Below are 24,504 nucleotides of genomic sequence, written 5' to 3'. Positions count from 1 at the left end.
TTGCCATTTCCTACTCCAGGCGGAAAGAACTGTTTGGGAGCACTATATTCTCTAAGAGTGTGAAAAGTGTGAATGTATTAGTCACTCAGTCATGCCCAACTCTTTGTGATCCCACTGACTGTAGCCCACCCCCACCCCCCACAACGAGGCTCCTCTGGCCATGGCATTCTCCAGGCAAGAGTACTGGAGTGGTTGCCATTCCCTTCTCCAGGGGATCTTCCCGACCCAGGGATTGAACTGAGGTCTCCTGCAATGCAGGCAGATTCTTTATCACCGACCCACCAGGGAAGCCCGTTCTCTAAGAACTCCCCCTCAAAATGAATGTGATTTCTGCATGTGCTTGATAAACAACCTTCAGGAGGTAATGGGGAACCTGGCTTACCGGGAGATGCTGACCCTACATACACAAGTGTGTAATGTGTCAAGGTCAAAGTCATGACTCATCTAGTCCCAGGAAAGTGCACCGAATTGTCCTCTTGGTGGAAGCTGTGTTTAACTACACATTAAATGTGTGACGCTCCAAAAGAAAACAGTTGTAAAGGACAAACTTCCAAACCAAAGCTATGACAAGTAGGACTAGTTCACAAGCAACACTGAATAACCAGGTTTCTTGACTCTCTCAGCAAAGAATAACTCTTCCCACTGCTACAGCAGGTGCCACAGCAAGTCTACACCTCACTTCACCTCCAAGGTGGCCTCTATGAATCAGACTACACGTTCATCCCCTTCTCCAGGGCTGGGACCATGGTGGGGTGAGCCAGGCACTTGCCTCAAGAGTGTGCCAAAAAACTCAATAATCAAGGAACTCAATAAACATAGCAAAAAACTCAAGAATAGCAAAAAACTCAATAATAAACAGCAAAAGCAATACAAAACTGTGAAACAAAAAAAAAAAAAAAATCAAAATTTTAATCAAAGATAGGATCAGTATCAATTACTGATTTTTGTTTGTTTGTTTTGCCTCAAGCAGCAATTCTGCTCAGCGAGGCACTGCCCTTTTCCAGGACAAAGAAACTGGGAGGAAGCAATAATGACACACCCAAGACTTCTGTGCTCACTAGGGAAGAAGCAGGACCAAACCCACCCAGGTCCCTGTGTGAAGACTCCAGGCCAGTCCCCTCAGTGACGTTCTCTACTTTACAGGAGGAAAATCTCCACTATGAGTCTGAAGAGGCTAATAACCAATCTCCCTGGAGAAATATTATTCTTAAATAATTTGAAGGTGGAACGGAACCCAAGCCAAACTCACAAGGCATGTAAATCAATATGAAAACCAATAAAATCTGAATTTATTTATTTCACTGACACAGTGTATATTTTTAATAAATGCATTTAAATAAATTAATACATTTAAATAAATTTAAATTTTAAAAATATTTAAGATAAATACTTACTGATGGAAGAATAAGTGTCTTGAAAGAACCTAAAAAGGAAAACAGGGAAGAAAATAGTCATAATTTGAATATGATGATATAACATAAAACTCATTAAGACTCTAATACTTTTCAGATATAGAGGGTATCATAAACTTACAAAGCCACAAATTTATTTAGCCAAGCCAAAACAATTTTATTAAAGCCCAGAACCCCTGAGAGATTATTACATATCCTTGTGCCAAAGAGTTAAGATCAAAAGGCTAACAGTGGGTGAACCTCTTCCTAAAAACTAAGTTCTGCTTCTCTTTTCCACGTTCATTTTTGGTATCAGCGTTGCTGCTGCTCCTCTTGCTGTTTTAAGGTTATACACGTTTGAGGGACACTTTATACAGTGTACAGAAGGAAGCTGAGGTTCATTCCTAATGAACATTTCTCATACACTCATGACAGAGAAAAGGAAGGCATTAGTCACATCAGGGGTGAGCTGGGACTCCTAACTGACCCATTAGTATTAAAACGATGCAGACTTTTTTCATGTAAGTTACTAAACAAAGACTGCTAATTTAACTCATGCCAACTTCTCATCAAATCTATTTACTGCTAGGGGAAAATGTTCCAAGTTAAAAATAAAAGAGTACTTATTCGAAGTTTCCATTTAAGTGACATGAATTTATAGGTGGTAACAGGCCCTCAGTTTCTTCATTCATTTAAGAAACACTTATTAAGGGTAACCCAGTAAACAAGACAGACACAGCCCCTCTCCTCCTGAAGGCCACAGGCGTCTTACACCGTGGGAACAGACAGGCATAGCATGCAGCAGGAGTCAGGCCGGTGGCTTCTGAAATCAGACTACTAGTCCTGTCCTTGACATGTTACCTAATTCTCCAGGTTCAATTTTTTTATCCACAGAGCTTCCCTGCTAGTCCAGTGGCTGAGTCGGTCTTGCAACACAGGGAATGCGGGTTCAATCCCTGGTCGGGGAGCTAAGACCCCACATGCTGCACGGAAAGCCATCATGCTGCAACTAAGACCCAATGTGGCCAAATTTAAAAAATAAATACTTTTAAGAGAAAAAAAAACTTTGAAATCAAAGAGCTACATAAATGGAGAGACACTCAATGTTCATAAATAGAAAAACTCAACTATCAAGACATCAATTCTTCCCAACTTGATCTTTAGAGTCAAGGCAATCCTAATCAAAATCCCAGCAAGCGATTTTATGGATATCAACAAACTGATTCTAAAGTTTACATGAAAAAGCAAAAGATGCAGACTAGCTAACCATACTGAAGAACAAAGGTGGAAAAGTAATGCTGCCTGACTTTAAGACTCTCTATAAAGCTAAAGTAATCATTCTGCCTGGAGAATCCCATGGACAGAGAGAGGAGCCTGGTGGGCTACAGTCCATGGGGTCGCAAAGAGTCGGACGTGACTGAGCAACTTCACTTCACAGTAATCAAGACCAAGTGATACCAGCAAATGAAGAGACAAACAGATCAATGGAACAGAATAGAGAGCCTAGAAATAGACTTCATAAGTACAGTCAGCCAAGTTTTTTAATTACTTGTTACTGGAGAACAGTTGCTCTACAAAGCTGTGTTCGTTTCTGCCGTATGGCAAAGCAAACCAGTTACACCTATACACACATCTACTCTTTTTCAGATTTCCTTCCCATTTAGGTCACCATAGAGCACTGAGTCTGGAGGAGGGCAACCCACTCCAGTATTTCTGCCTGGAGAATCCCATGGACACAGGAGTCTGGTGGGCTGCAGTCATAGGGTGGCAAAGAGTCGGGCACAACTGAATGGGTTTAGCACGCACACAGGGCACCGAGGAGAGCTTCCTGTGATACACAGTAGGTTCTCATTCATCGTCATTTCATACACAGTGGTGTACATAGGTCAATCCCAACTTCCCAATTCATACCATTCCCCCTCCCCCAAGTAACTGTAAGTTTGTTCACTATATCTGTGACTCTATTTCTGCTTTGCAAATAAGTTCACCTGTACCATTTTTTTCTAGATTCCACCTACAGGCAGTTTCAGGTGACAATTGCTTTTCTCTTTCTGACGTACTTCACTCTGTATGACAATCGCTAGGTCCATCCACTTCTCTGCAAATGGCATCACTTCATTCCTTTTTACAGTCCGGTAATATTCTATTATACATCTGTACCACATCTTCTTTATCCATACTTCTGCTGAGCGACACTTAGCTTGCTTCCATGTCCTGGCTATTGTAAATAGTGCTGCAGCGAACTTCAGGATGCATACATCTTTCTGAACTATGGTTTTCTCTGGATATACGCTCAGGAGTGGGACTGCCTGCATCATATGGTAGCTCTATTTTTAGGTTTTTGAGGAACCTCCACACTGTTCTCCATAGCCAGGGTAACCAATTTACATCCCCACCAACAGTGTAGGAGGGTTCCCCTCTCAATACACCCTCTATAGCATTTATTGTTTGTAGATTTTTGATGATGGCTATTCTGACTGGTGTAAAGTGACACCTCATTGTAGTTTTGATTTGCATTTCTCTAATAATTAATGATGTTGAATATATTTTCATCTTTTTTTTTTTTGGGGGGGGGATATTTTCATCTTTTTGTGGGCCATCTGAATGTCTTCTTTGGAGAAGTGTCTATTTAGATTTTCTGCCCATTTTTTGATTGGGTTGTTTGTTTTTTTTATATTGAGCCGCATGACCTGTTTGTATATCTTAAAGATTAATCTCTTGTCAGTTGGTTTATTTTAAAATACTTTCTCCAGTTCTGAGGGTTGTCTTTTCCTTTTGTTTATTCTTTCCTTTGCTGTACAAAAGCTTTTAAGTTAATTAGGTCCCATTTGTTTATTTTTGCTCCTAATTTCACTACTCTAGGTAGTCAACTTATCTTTGACAAAAAAAAAAAAAGGATTTTAGGACAGTAAAAATACTTTGTATGATATTATAATGATGGACAAATGTCATTATACATTCAACAAAACCCATAGAATATATAACACCAAGAGTGAACCTTAATGTAAAAATATAAACTATGAAGTTTGGGAGATTATGAAGTAACAAAACAGGTTCATCCTTGGTAAGAAAAAAAATGTACCATTCTTATGAGCAATATTGATAATAGAGAAAGCTAGGCATGCATGGTGTCAGGAATAATATGGGAAATCTGCAAAAATAATTTTTCATTTATGAGAATGTTCAGATTGAACATTATTATGATAATGGTCAGACAACTGAAACATTCAAATAAATAATGGAGTATAACCTACAGAATAAAATAAGAGTCTATGAATTTATGCTGGTATATAATTTAAATGAGGGAGAAGAAAAAGTTATTCTTTTTTTACTATTTTAAATTAATTTTATTGAAGGGTAGTTGATTTACAACGTTGTATTAATTTCTCCTGTAGAGCAAAGAGATTGTTCTACATTCTGAAAAAGTTATTCTTTACCATAGAATTCCAATTAATAAATGTAGAAGGAATCATGGAATTAGAAAATTTCACAACAATTATGATAATAACTGATTAAGACAAATTACCAATCTTGTGTGTATATGTGGAAGGACTAAGGCTCGTGAGAAATAATAAACTATGGCTGTTTGAAGCTCCTAAGTGTTGAATGGTTCATTCACAGCAATAGATAACTGGTACACATTTAAAGTAAAAAGATTCTCTAGCAATTTCAAGTATTATTATCCTTATTTTACAAATGAGAACCTGAATCACAGAGACCTTAAGTGAGTTCCCCAGTCACATAAAAGAGCAGTAACAGAGCCGAGATTCTAAGCCACTGCCTCTGTTTCTACCAGCAGCTGTACTTTTGCTCTTGTATTCTACCCACCTTTGATTACATAAAAGCTGCACATCCTGGGTAGCCTCTTTGTGTATGCTCCTTACTCCCTCAGTCAGGCAGGTTCAAAATCACAATCTTCTTGGACTCCCTGCTCCCCTCAACTCTACGTTAATCATCACGGGGAACCTAGACACTATACCATGATGTTTCTCCCCGCCCTTATAGGAGCTTCAGTGGTGGAGCTCATTAAACAATTCGTATAATACAAGAACCTTCTGAAAAGGAGATACACACTGGACAATTTCTCAGCTCTTTTTATCACTTCTTCACACTACACAGTCTTGATACATTTGAAGTTAACTTCAAGATTGGAAAAACTCATCTTCGAAGGAAACAACCACATGTGTCTAAGGTTGGGTTCCCTGGGAAGCTGATTCTGAGATGGTGATGAAAGAGCAGGGCGTCCACCTGGGGTCAGCCCTGGAGAAGAGGGGGTTGTGGAGGCAGGACTGGGGAGGAGGAGGGAAGGAGCTGCAATGCAGACTCCAGAGACATCCGTCGGGAGCCCTCAGAAGCCAATCTGACCCCTGAGAGCTGCCCCGAGTAGGGCTAGCGGGGAAGCTGGGCCTCCCCCAAGGAGGGTGCAGGACGAATCTCCCTGTGGCTGCAGTCCCCAAAGAGTCAGCTCAGAAGGCAGCGGGCTGCAACATCCCCCAGCGATTTCAGAGAATAAGTCTTCATCCCTGATGCGCTGGTTCTGGGAGGGGGACCATGGCACCCCACCACAGTGTCCCACCGTGGAATAAAATCAAAAATATTAAACTGCAAGGAGCTCTTCGCCCAGCAAACCAGCACGTGTGATTATAGAGAGTCACTGATTTTTCACATCTTTAAGATAAACCATCAGGGTTGCCTATTTTGTCAGTCCCGTGACTGGAGGAAGCAATGTGCTTCCTTTCTACCAGGGCCTGACAAGCGAGTTACCTCCCGTCACTGGCAAACTCACAAAGACTAAAGACTGCGAGTGTGTGTGAGTGTGTGCGCGTGTGCGTGTGTGCTGGGGGCAGGGGGCGGGGAGTAATTTATTTTTATCTACATGACACTAAGCAAGGAGAAAATAAAAAAGCAGCTTCGAGTCTACAATCCAAATAAATCCAGTAGGTTGATTAATAGGAGGTCAAGCATTTCAGCAATTCAAAGCCAGCTACCCAGATCTGAAGTCCAGGAAATCCCATTCATGGAAAAACTTTATTTTTTTATTTTTTAATTGAAGATAATTGCTTTACAGAATTTTGTTGTTTTCTGTCAAACATCAATATAGATCAGCCACAGGTATACATGTGTCCCCTCCCTCTTTGGACCTCCCTCCCCATCCCACGCCTCTAGGTTGATACAGATCCCCTGTTTGAGTTCCCTGAGTCACACAACAAATTTTAATGCAGCTCTTCATAAAGTCAAAGTTTTGAGGGATCTTCTCATCAGAGAGAAATTGGAAGAGGGGGTAGACTGCAAGCCTGGGTCTCACTGCTCTGACAGGTAACCATGTCTACCACAGACCCAAGAAACACACAGCAGCCCCCAAAAGCTGGGGTGCAGAAGGAGAGAGGTCTGCCTACCCCTCAATCTTGCTGGATCCAACTTAAAGCCCTCACTTGTTCCATGTGTCCTTATTAAAAGGTCAACTTCAAGTACTTGACATTTTTTTTTAACTTGCTGTCTTCCCTCTAAATTTACAAGGGCAGTTTGGAATCTCCCAGGCACTGGGTAAGTCTTATTTGAAAGTCCTAACATTCTAGCAATAATTTACAGTAGCCAAATATAAAATTAAGAGCAGTGTGGTACGAGTGCCAATGAGAAACAGTCATCTCTTTCTCTGGGGCTTCTAGGTTGAAGATGAAATAGATGGTATCTCCAAATCGTTGTGAGCATTTTTTTCTCCCTTTTGCTGGGGCCTTTTGCTGAGACTCAGACACAGGAAATAGTAACCACCTCCCAAAAAGCTGCATATCACTCTTAATCACTGACTAAACATACATTCTGTTCTGTGAAGCCCTCCTCAATGTTATCACAGATAACTCTGTAAAACTCAGATCATTTTTGTGTTACCACCACAGAAAGTCGATCTTAACATCCTCCAGTGCTTTGGCCTTCCCAGAGCCACCAAAACCACTCAAAAGAAACCTTGTTTTAAAGCTTCACACTTGGCACAGGCCTGAGAGCTGGCCGTCATTTGATTTACAAATAGAGTCAAAGCTATTTTTAAATTGTGTAATAAGCATACTCAAAAACTAACCTTTCCTTAACTTTTTAAACACACTCCATTATGCCATAGGCTGCCTCTTCTGACATCTGTGCTCACCAAACAGCTCTGCAGAAAATCGCTGAAGGAAAGGAGAGTGTGTAATTGGAAATCCAACCGGGTCCAGAAATATTCTCTACGGGAAATAAACGGTTTTCTACCATGTATGTGCCTGACTTAGTGTTTACTGGTGAATTACTTTTGACAGTTCTCTGCTGTTCAGTAATATACAATAAAGAACTTAAGGAAATCACCTTTTCAGCTAAAAAATTTGACCTCTTTACCAAGTTATTAAATATTCTCTCATCAGTACCCTCATTATTCAGCATTTTCTTTGATCACAAATGGACAAAGTGGTAAATGGGGTTCCCACCACAAATTTATGGAAGGCAAAACCTTAAAAATATGATCCTGCTTCATGATTTAATGTCATTTTTAAGCCAAGGAACTCTTCAGTGAACTAACTCATTCTAGACAGAATACAGAAGTACTTCAAGCAAAACAAAACAAAAATATGTCCTGTGGTCCCTTACATAATTTTTTTCTCTCCTGCCTCTCCTTGCTTACAAATTTCTTTTTAAAGAATTTTACGATTTTAGTTAGTTAGTTATTTATTGGCTACACTGGGGCTTTGCTGCTACCGCAGGCTTTTCTCAAGTTGTGGCGAGGAGGCCTACTCTCTAGCTGTGGCATGCGGGCTTCTCGTTGCAGTGTCTTCTCTTTCTGCAAAGTAACCAGCTCTAGGGCACAAGGGCTTCAGTAGCTGCAGCTCCTGGTTCTAGAGCACAGGCTCAATAGTTGTCCACACAGGCTTAACTGCTCCGAAGCATGTGGGATCTTCCTGGATCAGGGATCGAACCTGTGTGTCCTACATTGGCAGGCGGATTCCTTACCACTAAGGTACCATGGAAGCTCTACAAATTTCTTACTAAGAGTTTCATATACAATGTTTTATTCCATTTAAACTGCTGAAGTGTAAAATAGGTCAAATGAAAGCCCACTAAAAATAAAATAAATAAAATGGTACAACATAAGCTAATTGTTAGGTTCTATACAAATGAAAAACCAATTAAGCCAAGCTCTGGGCTGCTAAATATACAAGCCATTCATCATGTCAAGGTCAGCAATCTATAGCCCACAGGCCAAGTCTGGCCCATGCCTGTTTTTGTACAGTTCATGAACTAAAAATAGCTTGCATTTTAAATAGCTGGGAAAAATTTTTAAAAAGAAGAATGTTTTGTGACACATAGAAATTATACGAACTCCAAATTCAGGGTCCACAGATAAATTTCTGTTGGCACACGAGCACGCTCCTTTCACACCATCTATGGCTGCTTGCACGCTACAATGGCTGAGTAACTGCAACCAAGACCACAGGCCAGCAAAACCTACTGTGCTGACCATCTGGCCCTTTACAGAAAAAAAGTTTACTGACTCCTATAGTATGGTGTTCTTTTTAGGAAGATACATATTCTCCTTCCTCAAAGGGTGAGGAGTAAGGCTGAAGGCCCACTCCAGTCAGAATCAAAGAGCCATCAACAGAGACACCTGGCAATAAAAAAAATAAAATAAAATACAGACACACCTGGCCTCACGCCACAGGCTTGCGCTCACAAGGGAGGCACCAGGGCAGAGTGTGTGCTGGGAGATGCTCAGTACAAGATAGCTGACATTCCCAAGTGTTTACTCTGTGCCAGGCACCGTGGGGAACGTCCTAAAGCAGTACACCACAAAAAAGGGAAAAGAATAAAAATTTTTAAAATAAACCAGAAAAAGGAAAAAGAATAGGGTGAAATTAATTTTAATAACATTTTATTCACTCAGTCGTGTTCCCCTATTTGCGACCCATGGACTGCAGTCCACCAGGCTCCTCTGTCCATGGGATTCTCCAGGCAAGAATACTGGAGTGGGTAGCCATTCCCTTCTCTGATGGGTCTTCCTGACCCAGGGTCCAAACCCAGGTCTCCCACAGCGTGGGCAGATTCTTTACCATGTGAGCTAATGGGAAGGCCCATGTAACCAATATATTGCCAATAAATGTGTAATCAATACTTTTTAAATGAGGGTTTTTTTCTTTTTAATTCATTTTTTTACTGAAGCATAATTTCTTTACAGAATGTTGTTGTTTTCTGTCAAACCTCAACATGAATCAGCCATAGGGATACACATGTCCCCTCCGTCTTGAACCTCCCTCCCATCTCCCTCCCCACCCCACCCCTCTAGGTTGATAAAGACCCCTGTTTGAGTTTCCTGAGCCACACAGCAAATTCCCATTGGCTCTCTATTTTACATGTGGTGATGTAAGTTTCCATGTTACTCTTTCCATACATCTCACCCTCTCCTCCCCTCTCCCCACGTCCACAAGTCTATTCTCTATGTCTGTTTCTCCACTGCTGCCCTGTAAATAAATTCTTCAGTACCATTTTTCTAGATTCAGTATATGTGCATTAAAATACGGTATTTCTCTTTCTCTTTCTGACTCACTTCACTCTGTATAATAGGTTCTAGGCTCATCCACCTCATCAGAACTGATTCAAATGCATTCCTTTTTCTGGCTGAGTAATATTCCATTGTGTATATGTACAATAACTTCTTTATTCATTCATCTGTTGGTGGACATCTAGGTTGCTTCTGTGTTCTAACTATTGCAAATAGCACTGCAATGAACAATGGGATACACGTGTTTTTTTCAATTTTGGTTTCCTCAGGGTATATGCCTAGGAGTGGGATTGCTGGGTCATATGGTAGTTTTATTCCTAGCTTTTTAAGGAATCTCCATACTCTGTTCCATAGTGGCTGTTAACAATTTATATTCCCACAAAATTATTGAAATAATTATTATCCCACCATTCCCAAAACAAATTTTTGAGTTTTGCTACACTTTTTGGCACTAAAAGTATTCAAAATCCAGTGTGTATTTTATACTCACAGCTCATCTTTATATGCACGAGTCACACTGCAAGCTCAAAAACCACACGTGGCTAGTGGCTACCAAAATGGACAGGGCGGCTCTAAAGCATCATGTCCTTTAATCCTCACAACAGAGTGTGAGGTAGGCACTATTACTGTTGCCTTTATGCAGATAAAGACGCTGAGACTAGATGAGAAGAATGACCTTCCCAAGGCCACACAGGTAGTAAGAAGCAGTGTAATGGCCCAGTTCCAATGTGTCTAGTGAAAAAATGAAAGTCACTCAGTCGTGTCCAACTCTTTGCAACCTCATGGACTATATAGTCCATAGAATTCTCTAGGCCAGAATACCGGAGTGGGTAACCTTTCGCTTCTCCAGGGGATCTTCCCAACGCAGGCATCGAACCTAGGTCTCCCACATTGCAGGCAGATTCTTTACCAACTGAGCCACAAGGGGAAAATGCAATGTGTCTAAGCCCCATTCAAACCCACTGTGTCTCCCAAACTGCAAAGGACAGACCCAGCTAGTTCTTCTAAAATATCAGTCCAAAAAGCCTCATACTCCCTCCCTGTCACGCCTCTGTAGCTTACTGCACTCTCAAGTTAGTATCTTGACACACCCATTCTTCCATAGTTTCTCTTATCCATGTGTTTTCGGATCAAGTCCCTATGTGGCCCTTCAGACGACCATCCATCTTCAAACCAACAGGCTCATTTGCAACATTCACACCACATTCCCAGATCCCTTGCATGGCAGACACAGCTAATCCACCTAGTCTCTACTTCAGCAAACCCACACTTTATTTGAAAACAACGTAAGTGGCCTCTACCACCGACTCTACCACCACGTTGGCACGTGACATGAAACCTGCTTTGCTTCCCTGTGAGGAGCATGACAGAACAGGAAATTTGTGCAGTCACCAAACATTAAGCCACCAATTTTGTGCTGTTTACAATTTGGTGCCTAAGAATGAGTGGAGTTCGCAAAATAGTAAATGCCCTGTCTTAACTATTGGAGAAGGATATGGCAACCCACTCCAGTATTCTTGCCTGGAGAATCCCAAGGACAGAGGAGCCTGGCGGGCTACAATCCATGGGGTCGCAAACAGTCAGACATGACTGAGCACCTTCACTTCACTCACTAACTATATTCCTGAGGAGGTTTAAAACATTATTTCAGCAAAAGTGAAATTTATAATAGTAAATCATTTCTGCCAGTTACATTTGCATAAATGTAAACTCCTAATATTTGTCCAAAAGAAGCTTACCAGGCACTCTTAACACACGTCTCTCCTTGTTTGTTTCCAAGCACTTTACCTCTCTGGTTTTTCAGATTTTAATTCATGAATCATTTCTTCAGAACTAAAGACCCACAGACCTGCCCACCATCTCCCTACTCCTCCACCTCCGTCAAATCCTTTTTGATCAGTTTCTTGGATCCCACTCTTGCAAAGGAAGTGAGTCAACTCATGGATTCTCCTAAGGGGAATGAGGGCAGAAGAGACACAGCAGGTCTAGGACCCACTACAATTTCCTCTCTTCCAGTTCTATCACTGCACCTTTGGTATGAGGCCCTCGTAGCCCAGACCAGGATGTGAGGAGCCACAAGGTCACTTCTTCTCCCACTTACAACACAGTGATAACAAAATGCCTCTACCCCATCCCCTCAAGCTTCAAACGAGACATGTGTGTGTGCTAAGTCGCTTTAGTCGTGTCCAACTCTTTGTGACCCTATGAACTGTAGCCCGCCAGGCTCCCCTGCACATGGGATTCTCCAGGCAAGAATACTGGGGTGGGTTGCCATGCCCTCCTCCAGGGGATCTTCCCAACCCAGGGACTAAACCCATGTCTCCTGCATTGGCAGCTGGGTTCTTTACCTCTAGCGTCACCTGGGAAGCCCCAAGTGAGGCATCCTACCACACAAACAGCTCCCCTCTCTTCTCTGTTCTGTGTACCCCCCCCATGCCAGTATTGGTATCCGCCCTTCTTGCATCCCACTAGCCCCCAGTCCAGCAGGGACCCAGGTTAGGGCAGCACCAGGGAATACCCCCAGTTCTGTGTTTCTCTCCTCAGGGAGCCATGACTTCTAACGTTTATCCCCACTTTCTACAAAGAGATGATGGATCTGCACAGTTTAGAGGTAACTATGGCAAGGTTTTCTAAAACCATATTTCAGTTTTATTCATCTCAAGCTGATACTTCAAAACATTTCTCTCTTCCGTTTCTTTCTTATATCAAAGGAAAAAGTACCCTTTTAACTATAATCCACTTACCCATGCTCCTAAACATGACCCCACTTCTTATCCTAAATTATCTACCCCTGGCCTTTACCTCAGTACTGTGGGGTGTCTTCTTAATATTTCTGTATTTATTTCGGGCTGGGCTAGGTCTCTGAGGCTGAGTGCAGGTTGCCTCTAGCTGGGGTGCACGGGGTTCTCCGGTTGCAGAGCGTGGACTCCAGGGCTCGAGGCCTCAGCAGCTGTGGCACACAGGCTCCCTTGCACTAGGGTTTCCCTAGTGGCTCAGTTGGTAAAGAATCTGCCTGCAATGCAGGAGACCTGGGTTTGATTCCCCGGTCGGGAAGATTCCCTGGAGAAGGAAATGGCAACCCACTCCAGTACTCCTGCCTGGAGAATCCCATGGACAGAGGAGCTGGGCAGGCTACAGTCCCATGGGATCACAGAGTCGGACACCACTGTGCAATTTTCACTTTCACTTTTCATGTGGGATCTTCCCAGACCAGGAATCAAACCGGTGTCTCTTCTGTTTGCAAGGCAGATTCTTAACCACTGGACCACCAGGGAAGCCCCTCTACTGTGTTTTTAAAGAGACAATCCGCCTCTCTTTCAACCATCAAACTTCCACAGAGGGACATTTGGTCTTTGCAGTGGTGTACTGCAAAGGTGATATCTGAATCAAAACCTGGAGCAGCTGAGTCATGAAGACATCTGGCGAGTGTATCGCAAGGAGAGAGATGAGTAACTGTGAGGCCCTGAGGGGGGCGCACTCGTGCTGTGTTGCAGGACCTGCATGACCGCCTAAGAGGCTGCAGAGTGAGGTGGAGGGTGTGTGAAATGAGATCAGACAGATCGTGTACGGTTTGCAGGCCATGGGGAGGCTGGATGTATGCTAATATTGAGATGGAGGGGTGGTGACAAAATCTGGCCTGCTTCCTGGCCACTGGATTGAGGACAGACTATAGAGCGATATGTGTGGTTGCATGCACATGCTCAGTCATTTCCAACTCTGTGGCCCCCTTGGACTGTAAGCCCACCAGGTTCCTCTGTTCAAGGAATTTTCCAGGCAAGAACACTGGAGCGGGTTGCCACTTTCTACTCCAAGGGATCTTCCCAACCCAGGGATCGAACCCGAGTCTCCTGAGTCTCCTGCATTGGCAGGCAAATTCTTTACCACTGAGCCACCTGGGAAGCCCCTTAGAGCCATCAGTGGGGGCGGCAGGGAGCGGGGGGTGGGGGGACAATCAAGGAGGCTACTGCAATAACTTTTTTAAAAGAAGAGTGGATTCTACATTTTCTGATTATATTTCCCCACCGCCCATTTATTACTAAAAACTTGCTTTTGCTCCCAACAATCAACTTAAAGGCATTCATTCACTGGAGGGTCACCAATGCCCTTTACTCTGTCCTTTTCTTCTCTGACCTTCTAGGACACTTCACAGTTAATAAAAGGAAGTTAATAAAAACTTCCTTCTCGGTACTTCTTCTTCCCTTGGCATCTGAGACATCTCAGCATCTCCAACCCATCCCTGTCTTGGCTGCTCACTGTCCAGCTCTTTCATTGACTTCTCTTCTGCCTCCCAAGCTCCAGTCATCAGCCTCATTCTCTCCATAAGCATTATCTCTTGGGCATGCCACGCCTTCCCACCAACATTTGGAATATTGTCTGCCTCTGTGAAAACAATGCCTTCAACTCTCTCCCTGGTTACAATTTCAAAACTATCTGCTGGGCCTCTCCCCTAGGGTGTTTCCCCACACTCAACTAAACCAGAGAGTAACATCTTTTCAGAAAACATATACACACAAAGCTCTGTCTCCTCAGTCCTGCCACTCCCAGCCCCGGGCACTTTCCTCTGGCACACCCTTTCCTTCTCTCATCTGCGAAGTAACTGCCACAAAATGCCAAATATATCAGCAGAGGTGGAATGCTCATGAATGGACATCTGTACAGTTCTGCACGTAAAATGTAACAGAACCAGGCAGAGGGTCACACACAAGAAGCACTGCTTACCAACCACACTAAACTTTCTAAACAAATGAGAAATCAAAATTCAGCCTCTGCACTTTTAATATTACACTTTTCCTTCTGCCACCTCTGAAACTTCCTTCCTTCTGCCCTGCCCACCCCATTCATTCACGTTTCACACACAGCAAATAATCCGTGTTAGTCACTCAGTTGTGTCCAACTCTTTGCGACCCCATGGACTGTAGCCTGTCAGGCTCCTCTGTCCATGGAATCCTCCATGCAAGAATATTGGAGTGGATTACCATTTCCTTCTCCAGGGGATCTTCCAAAGGCAGAGATCAAACCCAGGTCTCCCATGCAATAAATAATAAATTAGCAGGGGGAAATGTTACCAGGAAAACAAGGAGTTCCAACATTGTAAAAGTCTTCTTAAGGCATAAGGGATCAAACAGCAACCCCGCCCAGATTCTTACAGGATCTGATTTCTGTTTCCACCACAAGCCCTCAATGACTCATTCTGTGTCAGAAGAAGAGCAGAACGTGTTTAACTTGGAGTTTAAAGAATCAGTCTGTTCACTTTCAACTTCACTCCATCACTGATTCATAATCAAATGCCAAGACATGTTGCTCTGTTGCATTAAATTAACACCAAGGTTTAGGGTTGGCGGGCCACCTGAAAGGCAAACAGGGAAATCTGGGCGGGGCCTCCAGCTGCCTTGAATCATCACAGACTTGTGAAGGCTTGCCTCTTACTCTCAGGCTTTCCAGTACTTGGCTGGTAACAATCCATGAGAATCGTTTTAACTGAAGTGCAGTTGTTCTCATTTTAGCACAGCTGAAACTCACTTGTGGTGGTTGCTCAAAATAAAGTTTAGATTCCCAGACATTACCCATGTCTTGAGAGGATGACCATGAATCTGCATTTTGAATAAGTATGACTCACATTTTAAGAATCACAGCAATAGAATTTCTAAAACTAGCCTGGCCCCCAACCCACGCAGAACCATTAGTCCATAAAGAGCAACTCCACCTTCAGCTGAAATAGGAAACTAGCGCAAAGATGCAGGTAAGCATTTTTCACCTCCTTAGTTAGCCATATTTTGTTTGTATCAGATAAAGCAACATCTGCAAATATATCCGAAATCACACACAGTTCCCCATGTCAGGAGAATTTCCTAGAGTATAATGGAAGAAGCACTGGATTGCAAATTTGGGGGCCAGTTTCTACCACCAACAGACATTTCACCTTGGGCAAGTCACTACACACCACCCCTCAATCTCCTCAGCCATGAACTAGGCGATTGACTTGGCTCATCTCCCCCAAATTCTACGAAGCTCAAACTAAATCAGGAGGAGAGATGGCACTGCAGCTTGCAACTCTTAGATCCAGATTAGATTTCATGAGATCCAACTGTGAACTACCACAAGCAAACGAGAAAAAATGCTTTTCACAGAAGACCGACACCACATTTCGTCAATATTCCAAAGTGGAGCAACCAAAAAGTATTCCATGTTCTTCCAGGCGGTGGAAAACCTTCAAATTCAGTTAACCAAAAGAACCATCAGGACCAACTTCACATTCAGGCGATATATACCATTTACTGTGTTAATCCAGGACAATTATTCTCTTTCAGCCTCAGTCTCATCTCTAAAATGAAGATAATAGTGCCTTCCTCCTAGGGTTATTGAAGTTAAGAGTGTGCATTAATCTCCACACTATAAGGAAACTCAGTACTTAATATGTTACATCCCTTCCCACCCCCTTCCTGCTGCTGCTAAGTCGCTTCAGTCGTGTCCAACTCTGTGCGACCCCACAGACGGGAGCCCACCAGGCTCCCCCGTCCCTGGGATTCTCCAGGCAAGAACTCTGGAGTGGGTTGCCATTTCCTTCTCCGTGTGAGTGTCTTTTATAGAGTTCCCAGTTCAAGATCATCCCAACATGTGACCAAGAATTGCCTCTGACATGATTGCTGCCATCATCTTCCAGTAACAGTAGGTACCAGCTCCCTGAATAGGTCTTCTGTGTTTAAGTGCTCTAAACATGTTACCTCATTTCATCCTCACAATAACTGGGAAATTGTACAAAGCGGAAACCACTGCTCTTCAGATGATAAAACCGAAGCCCAGTGAGAAAGGACACAGTCACCGATGGGAGGGCGTCAGGTAGCCTGGCTGCAGAGCTCAAGCTCATTGTGAGCACACTCTGGTCCTCTCTCCTCAGGCCCCACCTATCTACACACATCACACACCATACCAAAGACATGTGAATGAAGAACCCACACCCTTTCAAAATAATTCTCATGTCGCTACAAGTTCACACTGAGCTCTGCTGGCACACTGCCTGTGAAAACCTTCCCGAGGATACCTGCCCCACATAGCACACTAACTCATCTATGCTCATGAAAACCGTGGCGCCGATTTTTACCGACAAGCCATGAAATGTATGCTCGGGAGCTTTGTTTCCACCAGAAAGCCATCCAAACCGAACTGAGTGATTTTTTGAGTTCTTCAACTAACATCTCAAATTTTAAAATATTGATTTCTCATCCCAGTGGATCGAGATAAAAAACAAAAAAATCCACAGTCGATGGGAGAAGACAAAGAAGAATGTTTCATCCTTAAAAAATAGGACATAAACATCCCGTTAACTCTCCAAGATTTTAGGGCAAGAAGAAAAGGCAAGTTAAAGGATACAGACATATACAGAGTCCACCTCACCCGAACCCTTCCGTGGGAAGATGGAAGCAGGCTCGGTGTCAAAATTAAATAAGCAGGGCCTCCAGGCCAGGAGATGCCCTCCTGAGCACTCAAGTTAACAGTCAAGGTTTTCTGTTTAGTAGGGTTTTTTTTTTCTTTTCTCTTTGTTGGGGGGAAGAGGGACAGAAAAGAAATTTTATTAATTTATTTTTAATTTTATTTTATATTGAACTATCACTGATAAACAATGTTGTGTTAGTTTCAGGTGTATAGCAAAGTGATTGGTTACACATATACAGGCATCTATTCTTTTTCAAATTCTTTTCCCATTTAGGATATTGCAGAATATTGAGCAGAGTTCCCTGTGCTATCAAAAAGTCTACAGAAAATAAATGCTGGAGACGGTGTGGAGAAAACAGAGCTCTCCTACACTGCTGGTGGGAATGTAAACTGGAGCAGCCACTAATGGAAAACAGTATGGAGATTTCTTAGTTTTTTTTTTTAATCTTTTATCAGGGGTATGTGAAACCAGTGACAATTCAATAGTGGAGGAAAAGGGTATATTCTTCATTATGTGAGGTAAATATCATTCAGGAAAAACAATGAAAGTTTACAGATGAACATGTCAAACTGTAAAAAGAGAATGGGAAATAAAACAGAAATTATGGTTTTAATGACATCAAAAATAATTCAATTACTTCATATGCTTTAAGAGTTGGTTCTTATTTATGACCTGTGAATTCAAACGTTCTTAACATTTTTTTCTTGATTGGGTGTGGAACTCCCAGGCAACACAATAAAGGAAGAGGTAAAGGCCAGGAGGTAAGAAATAAGGGGAGAGACTCACTCTCCAACCAACAGATAGTCTGATTTGATTTCAAATCTCCATAGCTGCTCCATCTTCTCTCCTCTGGTAACTACTTCCCACTAAATTTTATCAATTATATTTATTCAACTAATTGTTTTATACTATTCACCACAGAAATGATGATAATGATGGTGGTGATGATGATGGTGGTGGTTCTAATAACAAGTACACTTCCATGTCTGTACTCTTAGAGAGAACTCCTCAAAGTTTATTAGAAACACATTTTTCTCAAGGGCTATTGTTCATCAAAAAATAAATACATAAACATAATTGACTCCCTATAAATATAGAATTGATATATTCACAAATGAATAAACTAACTGTAATGTAGTCCATGCTACTGGCCTCAAGGATGGAAATGTAAACAAAATTCTCCCCATATATACCAAACAAATAAATGAGTTTTTCCTTGAGAACAAGCCATACTTTTCTGATTTTATTAAGGTCTGTGCTGTGCTTAGTCACTCAGCTGTGTCCGACTCTTTGTGACCCGAAGGACTGTAGCCTGCCAGGCTCCTCTGTCCATGGGATTATCCAGGCAAGAATACTGGAGTGGGTTGCCACGTCCTCCTCCTCCAGAGGATCTTCCCAACCCAGGGATCAAACCCGAGACTCTTTACATCTCCCGCGTGGGCAGGCGGGTTCTTTATCACTAGCGCCACCTGGGAAGCCCATTAAGGTATATGCTGCAATTCAAATGCATTCTGGTTATGGTGAAATACTGCCCTACCCAAAGAATTTCCAAGAACAGCCCAGCTGCTAGAAACAGCCACTCATAAACAGTCCCCTCCTTACCCACCTCCGCTAGAAGGTGAAAGTGAAAGTGTTAGTCACTTGGTCGTGTCCAGCTCTTTGGGACCCCAGGGGGACTGCAGTCCGCCAGGCTCCACTGTCCGTGGGATTCTCCAGACAAGAATGCTGGAGAGGGTAGCCATTCCCTTCTCCAGGGGATCTTTCCGGCTCAGGGATCAAACCTGGGTCTCCCACATTTTAGGCAGATTCTTTACCACCTGAGCCACCAGGGAAGCTGTCTTTTCTTGGCAGTAACCTCTTGGAGGCCCCCATGAGAAAATGATGAAATAATCAGACCTAAAATGTATTTAATTACTTGTGTTTAGATAGCAAGAAATAAAATGAATCCTAGGAAGATCCAGGCCCCATTAATTTAAAAAAGTCCTTCTTGATCTACATATTGTTACAACTGGAGAAATCAGATAAAGCAAAGGATGTGAAGACAGAGGGAGAAATGTCTTGATCCTTAAGTCCTAACCTTACAGGAAGCATCTGTTCTGAGAGCAATGACTCACAACCTCTGATAACAAAGTTAACATTTTCCTTTGAAACAGGGAGCATGCTTGCAATGGTATTTTCAATGAAACAGCCCCTGAAAGTAGTGCATTTTCTCTCTTTTTCAAAAATTCATTAAGCTCCCAGGATAGTGCTGTCCGCCCCTCTTTATTTAGCCTTGTGTTGTCTGCTGTGACTTGGTATTTCAGTATTTCCTTTAGCCATTATCCTAAGGCCAAGATTTCATCCATTTTCAGAATAAACAGTTCAATAATGAAAGTAGAGGTTGGCCCCCATGTAAATAGTAAATGATGCTTCCGTCATCTTCTTCTTCAATAGTATTTCTACTCACAATATGCACAGCTGTTGTTTATTGAGTGTCTAACAGGTACTAGATACTGATTTTAACTTTACACTATCCCCATTTTATACATGAGGACACTGAGGCTCAGAGTATATAAGTAACCGGCTTAAGATCACACAGCTAGTACTAAGACTCAATCTCGGACCTTAAGCACTAACATTTCTTCTCCAAGGACAAGGCCTCCCACTTTCCTGTCTTTCCTATAGAAAAGACAAAGTGGCCTGGCCCCTGCACGCATCACCTCTTCCAGCTCCAAATTTACCTGCCCAGTCAGTCAACTTCCCAGTGCAGAAAGAATCTCAAATGAAAATAAACTGTGATTTTATCTTATTTCATGATGGTATTAATTTCTCTATGCTGGTAAAGGGTAAACATGTATATAATGAGCTACTGTGGAATCTCATCCACCCTTCATTCTGTGCCCTTAAATTATTCTCTTAAAAGATAACTCTCAACATTATAGGGATTTATGCCTCAGTTTCTGGCCTACGACTAAACCTGTAATCATGCTTCTAGTTAACAGTGCTTATAGGTGGGTGGTAGGATTACAGGTGATTTTGGTTTATTTTCTTTACTTACAGTGTTTTCCAGGTTACCAGCACTGAGTATATATTACTCTTTCAATTAGAAAAAATTAAGTGTTGGTTTCATTGTGAAAAAAAAGAGTTTATATATTTAACTCTTTACCCCTCAAAACTATTTTGCCCTTAGTATTAAAAAAGAAGATATTCATTGACCCAATTTAATCCTGGGCCTAGTTAGAACCCAGACTTAAAATAAGAGATGTGGGTTCTTTTACAAATGGCTTCCACTTTTACATTATTTTTCTTTTCTTCTTGTCACTTAAAAAACTAAAACATATTCTATAAAACTAGGTTTTAACTACAGTTCTTCTTTTACTTCCCATGGGCCTACTTAGTAAAATCCTCTGCAACCAATAAAGACAGATGGTTACACATAGTTTATATAAACCATACGCAAATATGGTCTTGTGTCAGACTTTTAACTATGCCCACTCCCTCTTCTGGGCACACACTGTCCTACACTCCCAGACTCCTGTGAAGCTCAGCGTGGTCATGAGAGGAGGGGTGATATGAGCCATGTCCAGGCATGGCCCACAAGAACCTCCCACAGGAAGAAATGCACGTTCTTGCCCTGCAGACTTGGAAGCCACGTACTGATGAGGACAGAGCCACAAAGAGGAAGGAACCTGGGCCTCAGAACCTCCCCCTAGAAGAGCATCCCAGGAACATCACTTTGGACTCCACATGAGTAAAAAACAAAAGTGTATTGTTTAAGCCACTGAAAATGTGGGGCTTCTTCATGACCCTACCTAGCACATGGCTTTATTCAGTCAGTTCACTCAGTCGCTCAGTAGTGTCCGACTCTTTGCGACCCCATGAATCGCAGCACGCCAGGCCTCCCTGTCCATCACAAACTCCCAAAGTTTACTAAAACTCATGCCCATCGAGTCGGTGATGCCATCCAGCCATCTCATCCTCTGTAGTCCCCTTCTCCTCCGGCCCCCAATCCCTCCCAGCATCAGGGTCTTTTCCAATGAGTCAACTCTTCACATGAGGCGGCCAAAGTATTGGAGTTCCAGCCTCAGCATCAGTCCTTCCAGTGAACACCCAGGACTGATCTCCTTTAGGATGGACTGGCTGGATCTCCTTGCAGTTCAAGGGACTCTCAAGAGTCTTCTCCAACACCACAGTTCAAAAGCATCAATTCTTCGGCGCTCAGCTTTCTTCACAGTTCAACTCTCACACCCACACATGACTACTGAAAAAACCATAGCCTTGACCAGACGGACCTTTGTTGGCAAAGTAATGTCTCTGCTTTTTTTTTTTTTTTTTTTTTTGTCTCTGCTTTTTAATATGCTATCTAGGTTGGTCATAACTTTCCTTCCAAGGAGTAAGCGTTTTTTAATTTCATGGCTGCAGTCACCATCTGCAGTGATTTTGGAGCCCAAAAAAATAAAGCCTGACACTGTTTCCACTGTCCCCCCATCTATTTCCCATGAGGTGATGGGACCAGATGCCATGATCTTAGTTTTCTGAATGTTAAGCTTTAAGCCAACTTTTTCACTCTCCTCTTTCACTTTCATCAAGAGGCTTTTTAGTTCCTCTTCACTTTCTGCCATAAGGGTGGTGTCATCTGCATATCTGAGGTTATTGATATTTCTTGCACACTCCAATTATTAATGCGCATGTACAGATGTGAGATTTAGACCATAAAGAATGCCAAATGCCAAAGAATTGATGCTTTGCTTTTGAACTGTGGTGCTGGAGAAGACTCTTGAGAGTCCCTTTGACAGCAAGGAGATCAAACCAGTCAATCAAAGGAAATCAACCCTGACACTCATTGGAAGGACCGCTGCTGAAGCAGAAGCTCCAATACTTTGGCCATCTGATGCAAAGAGCCAACTCAATGGAAAAGACCCTGATTCTCGGAAAGATTGAAGGCAGGAGGATAAGGGGATGACAGAGGATGAGACGGTTGGATTGGCATCAGCAACTCAAGGGGACATGAGTTTGAACTCTGGGAGATAGCGAAGGGCAGACTGTGTGCTGCAGTCCATGGGGTCGCAAAGAGTCACACATCACCGAGTAACTGAACAACAATTATTACCGCAGAAGGGTGAGACTCTGCTGTGTATCTTACCTTTTTCAAAGATTCCTTCTGCTTCCAGGACAGAGACCGAGCGGTTCGCTACCATCTTCATCAGTTCCGCCTTCACAGTGACCTGTGAGGGGCTGTGTTCCAGAAGCTCCACCCCAACGGTCACATTTCCTCCTGGCCTGATGATCCCAGGGACTGTCACCAGAAACCTGGGCCTAAAGAGTTCCCAACAACAAGAGAAAAATGAAGTCTCTTATCCTTACATCTTCATTCTTTTGAGATTCTCAAGTTTCATAGATGGTGAGACAGATTCCCTATACAATGTCAACTGTAACTGCTTCAATTAATGTGGCCCCACTGCTCCATTTAGCAACTGCATTGAAAGGCTGTTGAAAAAATAATCATTCCCCTAAATCAATTTTTGTCCTGTTTTATTGAGATAAAACTGACCTACAGCATTGTAAAAGTTTAAGGTGTACAGGTAACGATTTGACTTACACACATTATAAGATGATTATCACAATAAATTTAGAGAACATTCATCATCTCACATAGTAATGAAATTAAAGAAACAGAAAAAATACTTATTTTTTCCTTGTGATCAGAACTCTAAGGATTTACTCTCTTCATAAGGTTCATTTATAACATACAGCAGTGTTAGCTATATTTATCATGTTGTACATTCCCATAAATCAATTTTAATGCAGTAATGCATTCACTGCTAGAGGATGGCCTGTGTTAGTATTTCCATTTTATAAACCACAAATAGCACAGGATAGCTTACACTAAGACATGCAGAAGTATTGGCAAAGTACAAGCCTCTAAACTTCTTTATAGAAGACATCATCCCAGGGTAATTTTTTTTTCTTGGCTTAAAAACACAGGCGCGCGCGCACACACACACACAGACACACATATATACACACATGAATTTTGCTTGTTTCTTATTCAAACCTTTATGTTTGGGCATCTACCCAAGAAAACATCATCTAATCAACATCACTGATTAAAATATGCCATCTGAAATTAAACTATCTGTCGGCGGTGACATTTCCAGGTGGAGCAGAGCACAAAAAGTTGCTAAAAGCACTTTCTCTGCCCAGACCAGGGATTAGGGCTACAGCGCAAAACCCGCTGAGGGGGAAGGAAGTGCATTCCAATACTTAAGCGTCTCGCTGGTTATCTTCCTACGAAGTCTGCACCTGAACCCATACTTAACCACCTCGGCCACACCTTATCATTGCTAAAGTTGAGACATCTTGTTTAGAAAAAATATGCATTCATGTCTTTAAAAGAAGACACATTACTGGGGGAGAGTGGGGGAGGGTGCAAAAAGTCGAAACAAACTCAGAGGGAGCGTGGACTAAAAATAAAGTCTTCAGAAAGCAGTCCTGGCCGGAGACGCTTAAACAACCTCGTGAATGGAGAAAGTTAACTGTCCCAGGGAGGACCCAGCTGAAGCGATGCAGGCTCCAATCTCCAGGCCGAGGTCCGGCTGGGGACCCCCGCTCCCCGCCCGCCCCGCGCGCCCCGCGCTCCTACCCGGGGACGGCGGCCAGCGCCGCGCTCCACACGCAGAAGAGGCGGGCGGCGGTCAGGAGCCTGGGGCCCCGCATCTCGGCGCTGTCTGCGCGGCGGCCGCGGGCTCGCGCGGGGTGTGGCCTCCCACCGCCTCCCGGCTTCGCCCAGACTCCCGGCTCAGCAGTGAGCGCTGGGCGCGCCCGCCGGCCGAGCGAGGGCTCCAAACCCAGCCGGGGCGCGGCGGCTCCACCCCTCCCGCCGCATCACCGCGGCGCTCGGCGGCGCCCCGGCCGACACCGCAGACCCGGGCGGGAGGCGGGAGGCGCGCGGCCCGCCCGACCTGGCGCGGCCGCCCCGCTCCGCCCCCCGGCCACCCGGCTCCGCGGGCTGTTTACACGAGCGCTCCGCCGGCGATGCCCGGGGGTCGTAAACAGGCCCCTCCTTGTGCAGAGAAAAATGCACGGCCGCTCTGGGAGGTGGGAAAAAATCAGTCATTGTCCTCCAGACTGTGAGTCAGAATCTCAGAGAAAACGGCAAACACACACCAAACAGGCGCGTATTT

The 24,504-nt window shown here is 43.2% G+C and overlaps 1 protein-coding gene across 1 annotated transcript in view; it reads right to left on the bottom strand.

The window, feature by feature from the left end:
- Nucleotides 1–24,185, bottom strand: part of CD109 (CD109 molecule) — a 133,232-nt gene extending 109,047 nt beyond the window's left edge. The window contains exons 1-3 of the mRNA XM_065911293.1: nucleotides 23,964–24,185; nucleotides 22,464–22,636; nucleotides 1,395–1,423 (exon numbers count right to left, since the gene is read on the bottom strand). Coding sequence (XP_065767365.1) covers nucleotides 1,395–1,423; nucleotides 22,464–22,636; nucleotides 23,964–24,037 — 276 coding nt within the window. The 5' untranslated portion in view covers nucleotides 24,038–24,185. The remainder of the gene's footprint in view (nucleotides 1–1,394; nucleotides 1,424–22,463; nucleotides 22,637–23,963) is intronic.
- Between the last annotated feature and the right edge of the window lie 319 nt (nucleotides 24,186–24,504).

The sequence above is a fragment of the Muntiacus reevesi genome, chromosome 19 (genome assembly GCF_963930625.1).
Source record: "Muntiacus reevesi chromosome 19, mMunRee1.1, whole genome shotgun sequence".
Classification (NCBI taxonomy): domain Eukaryota; kingdom Metazoa; phylum Chordata; class Mammalia; order Artiodactyla; family Cervidae; genus Muntiacus; species Muntiacus reevesi.
Note: the sequence above shows the minus strand (reverse complement) of the source record. Positions and strands in the feature narration are given on the sequence as shown.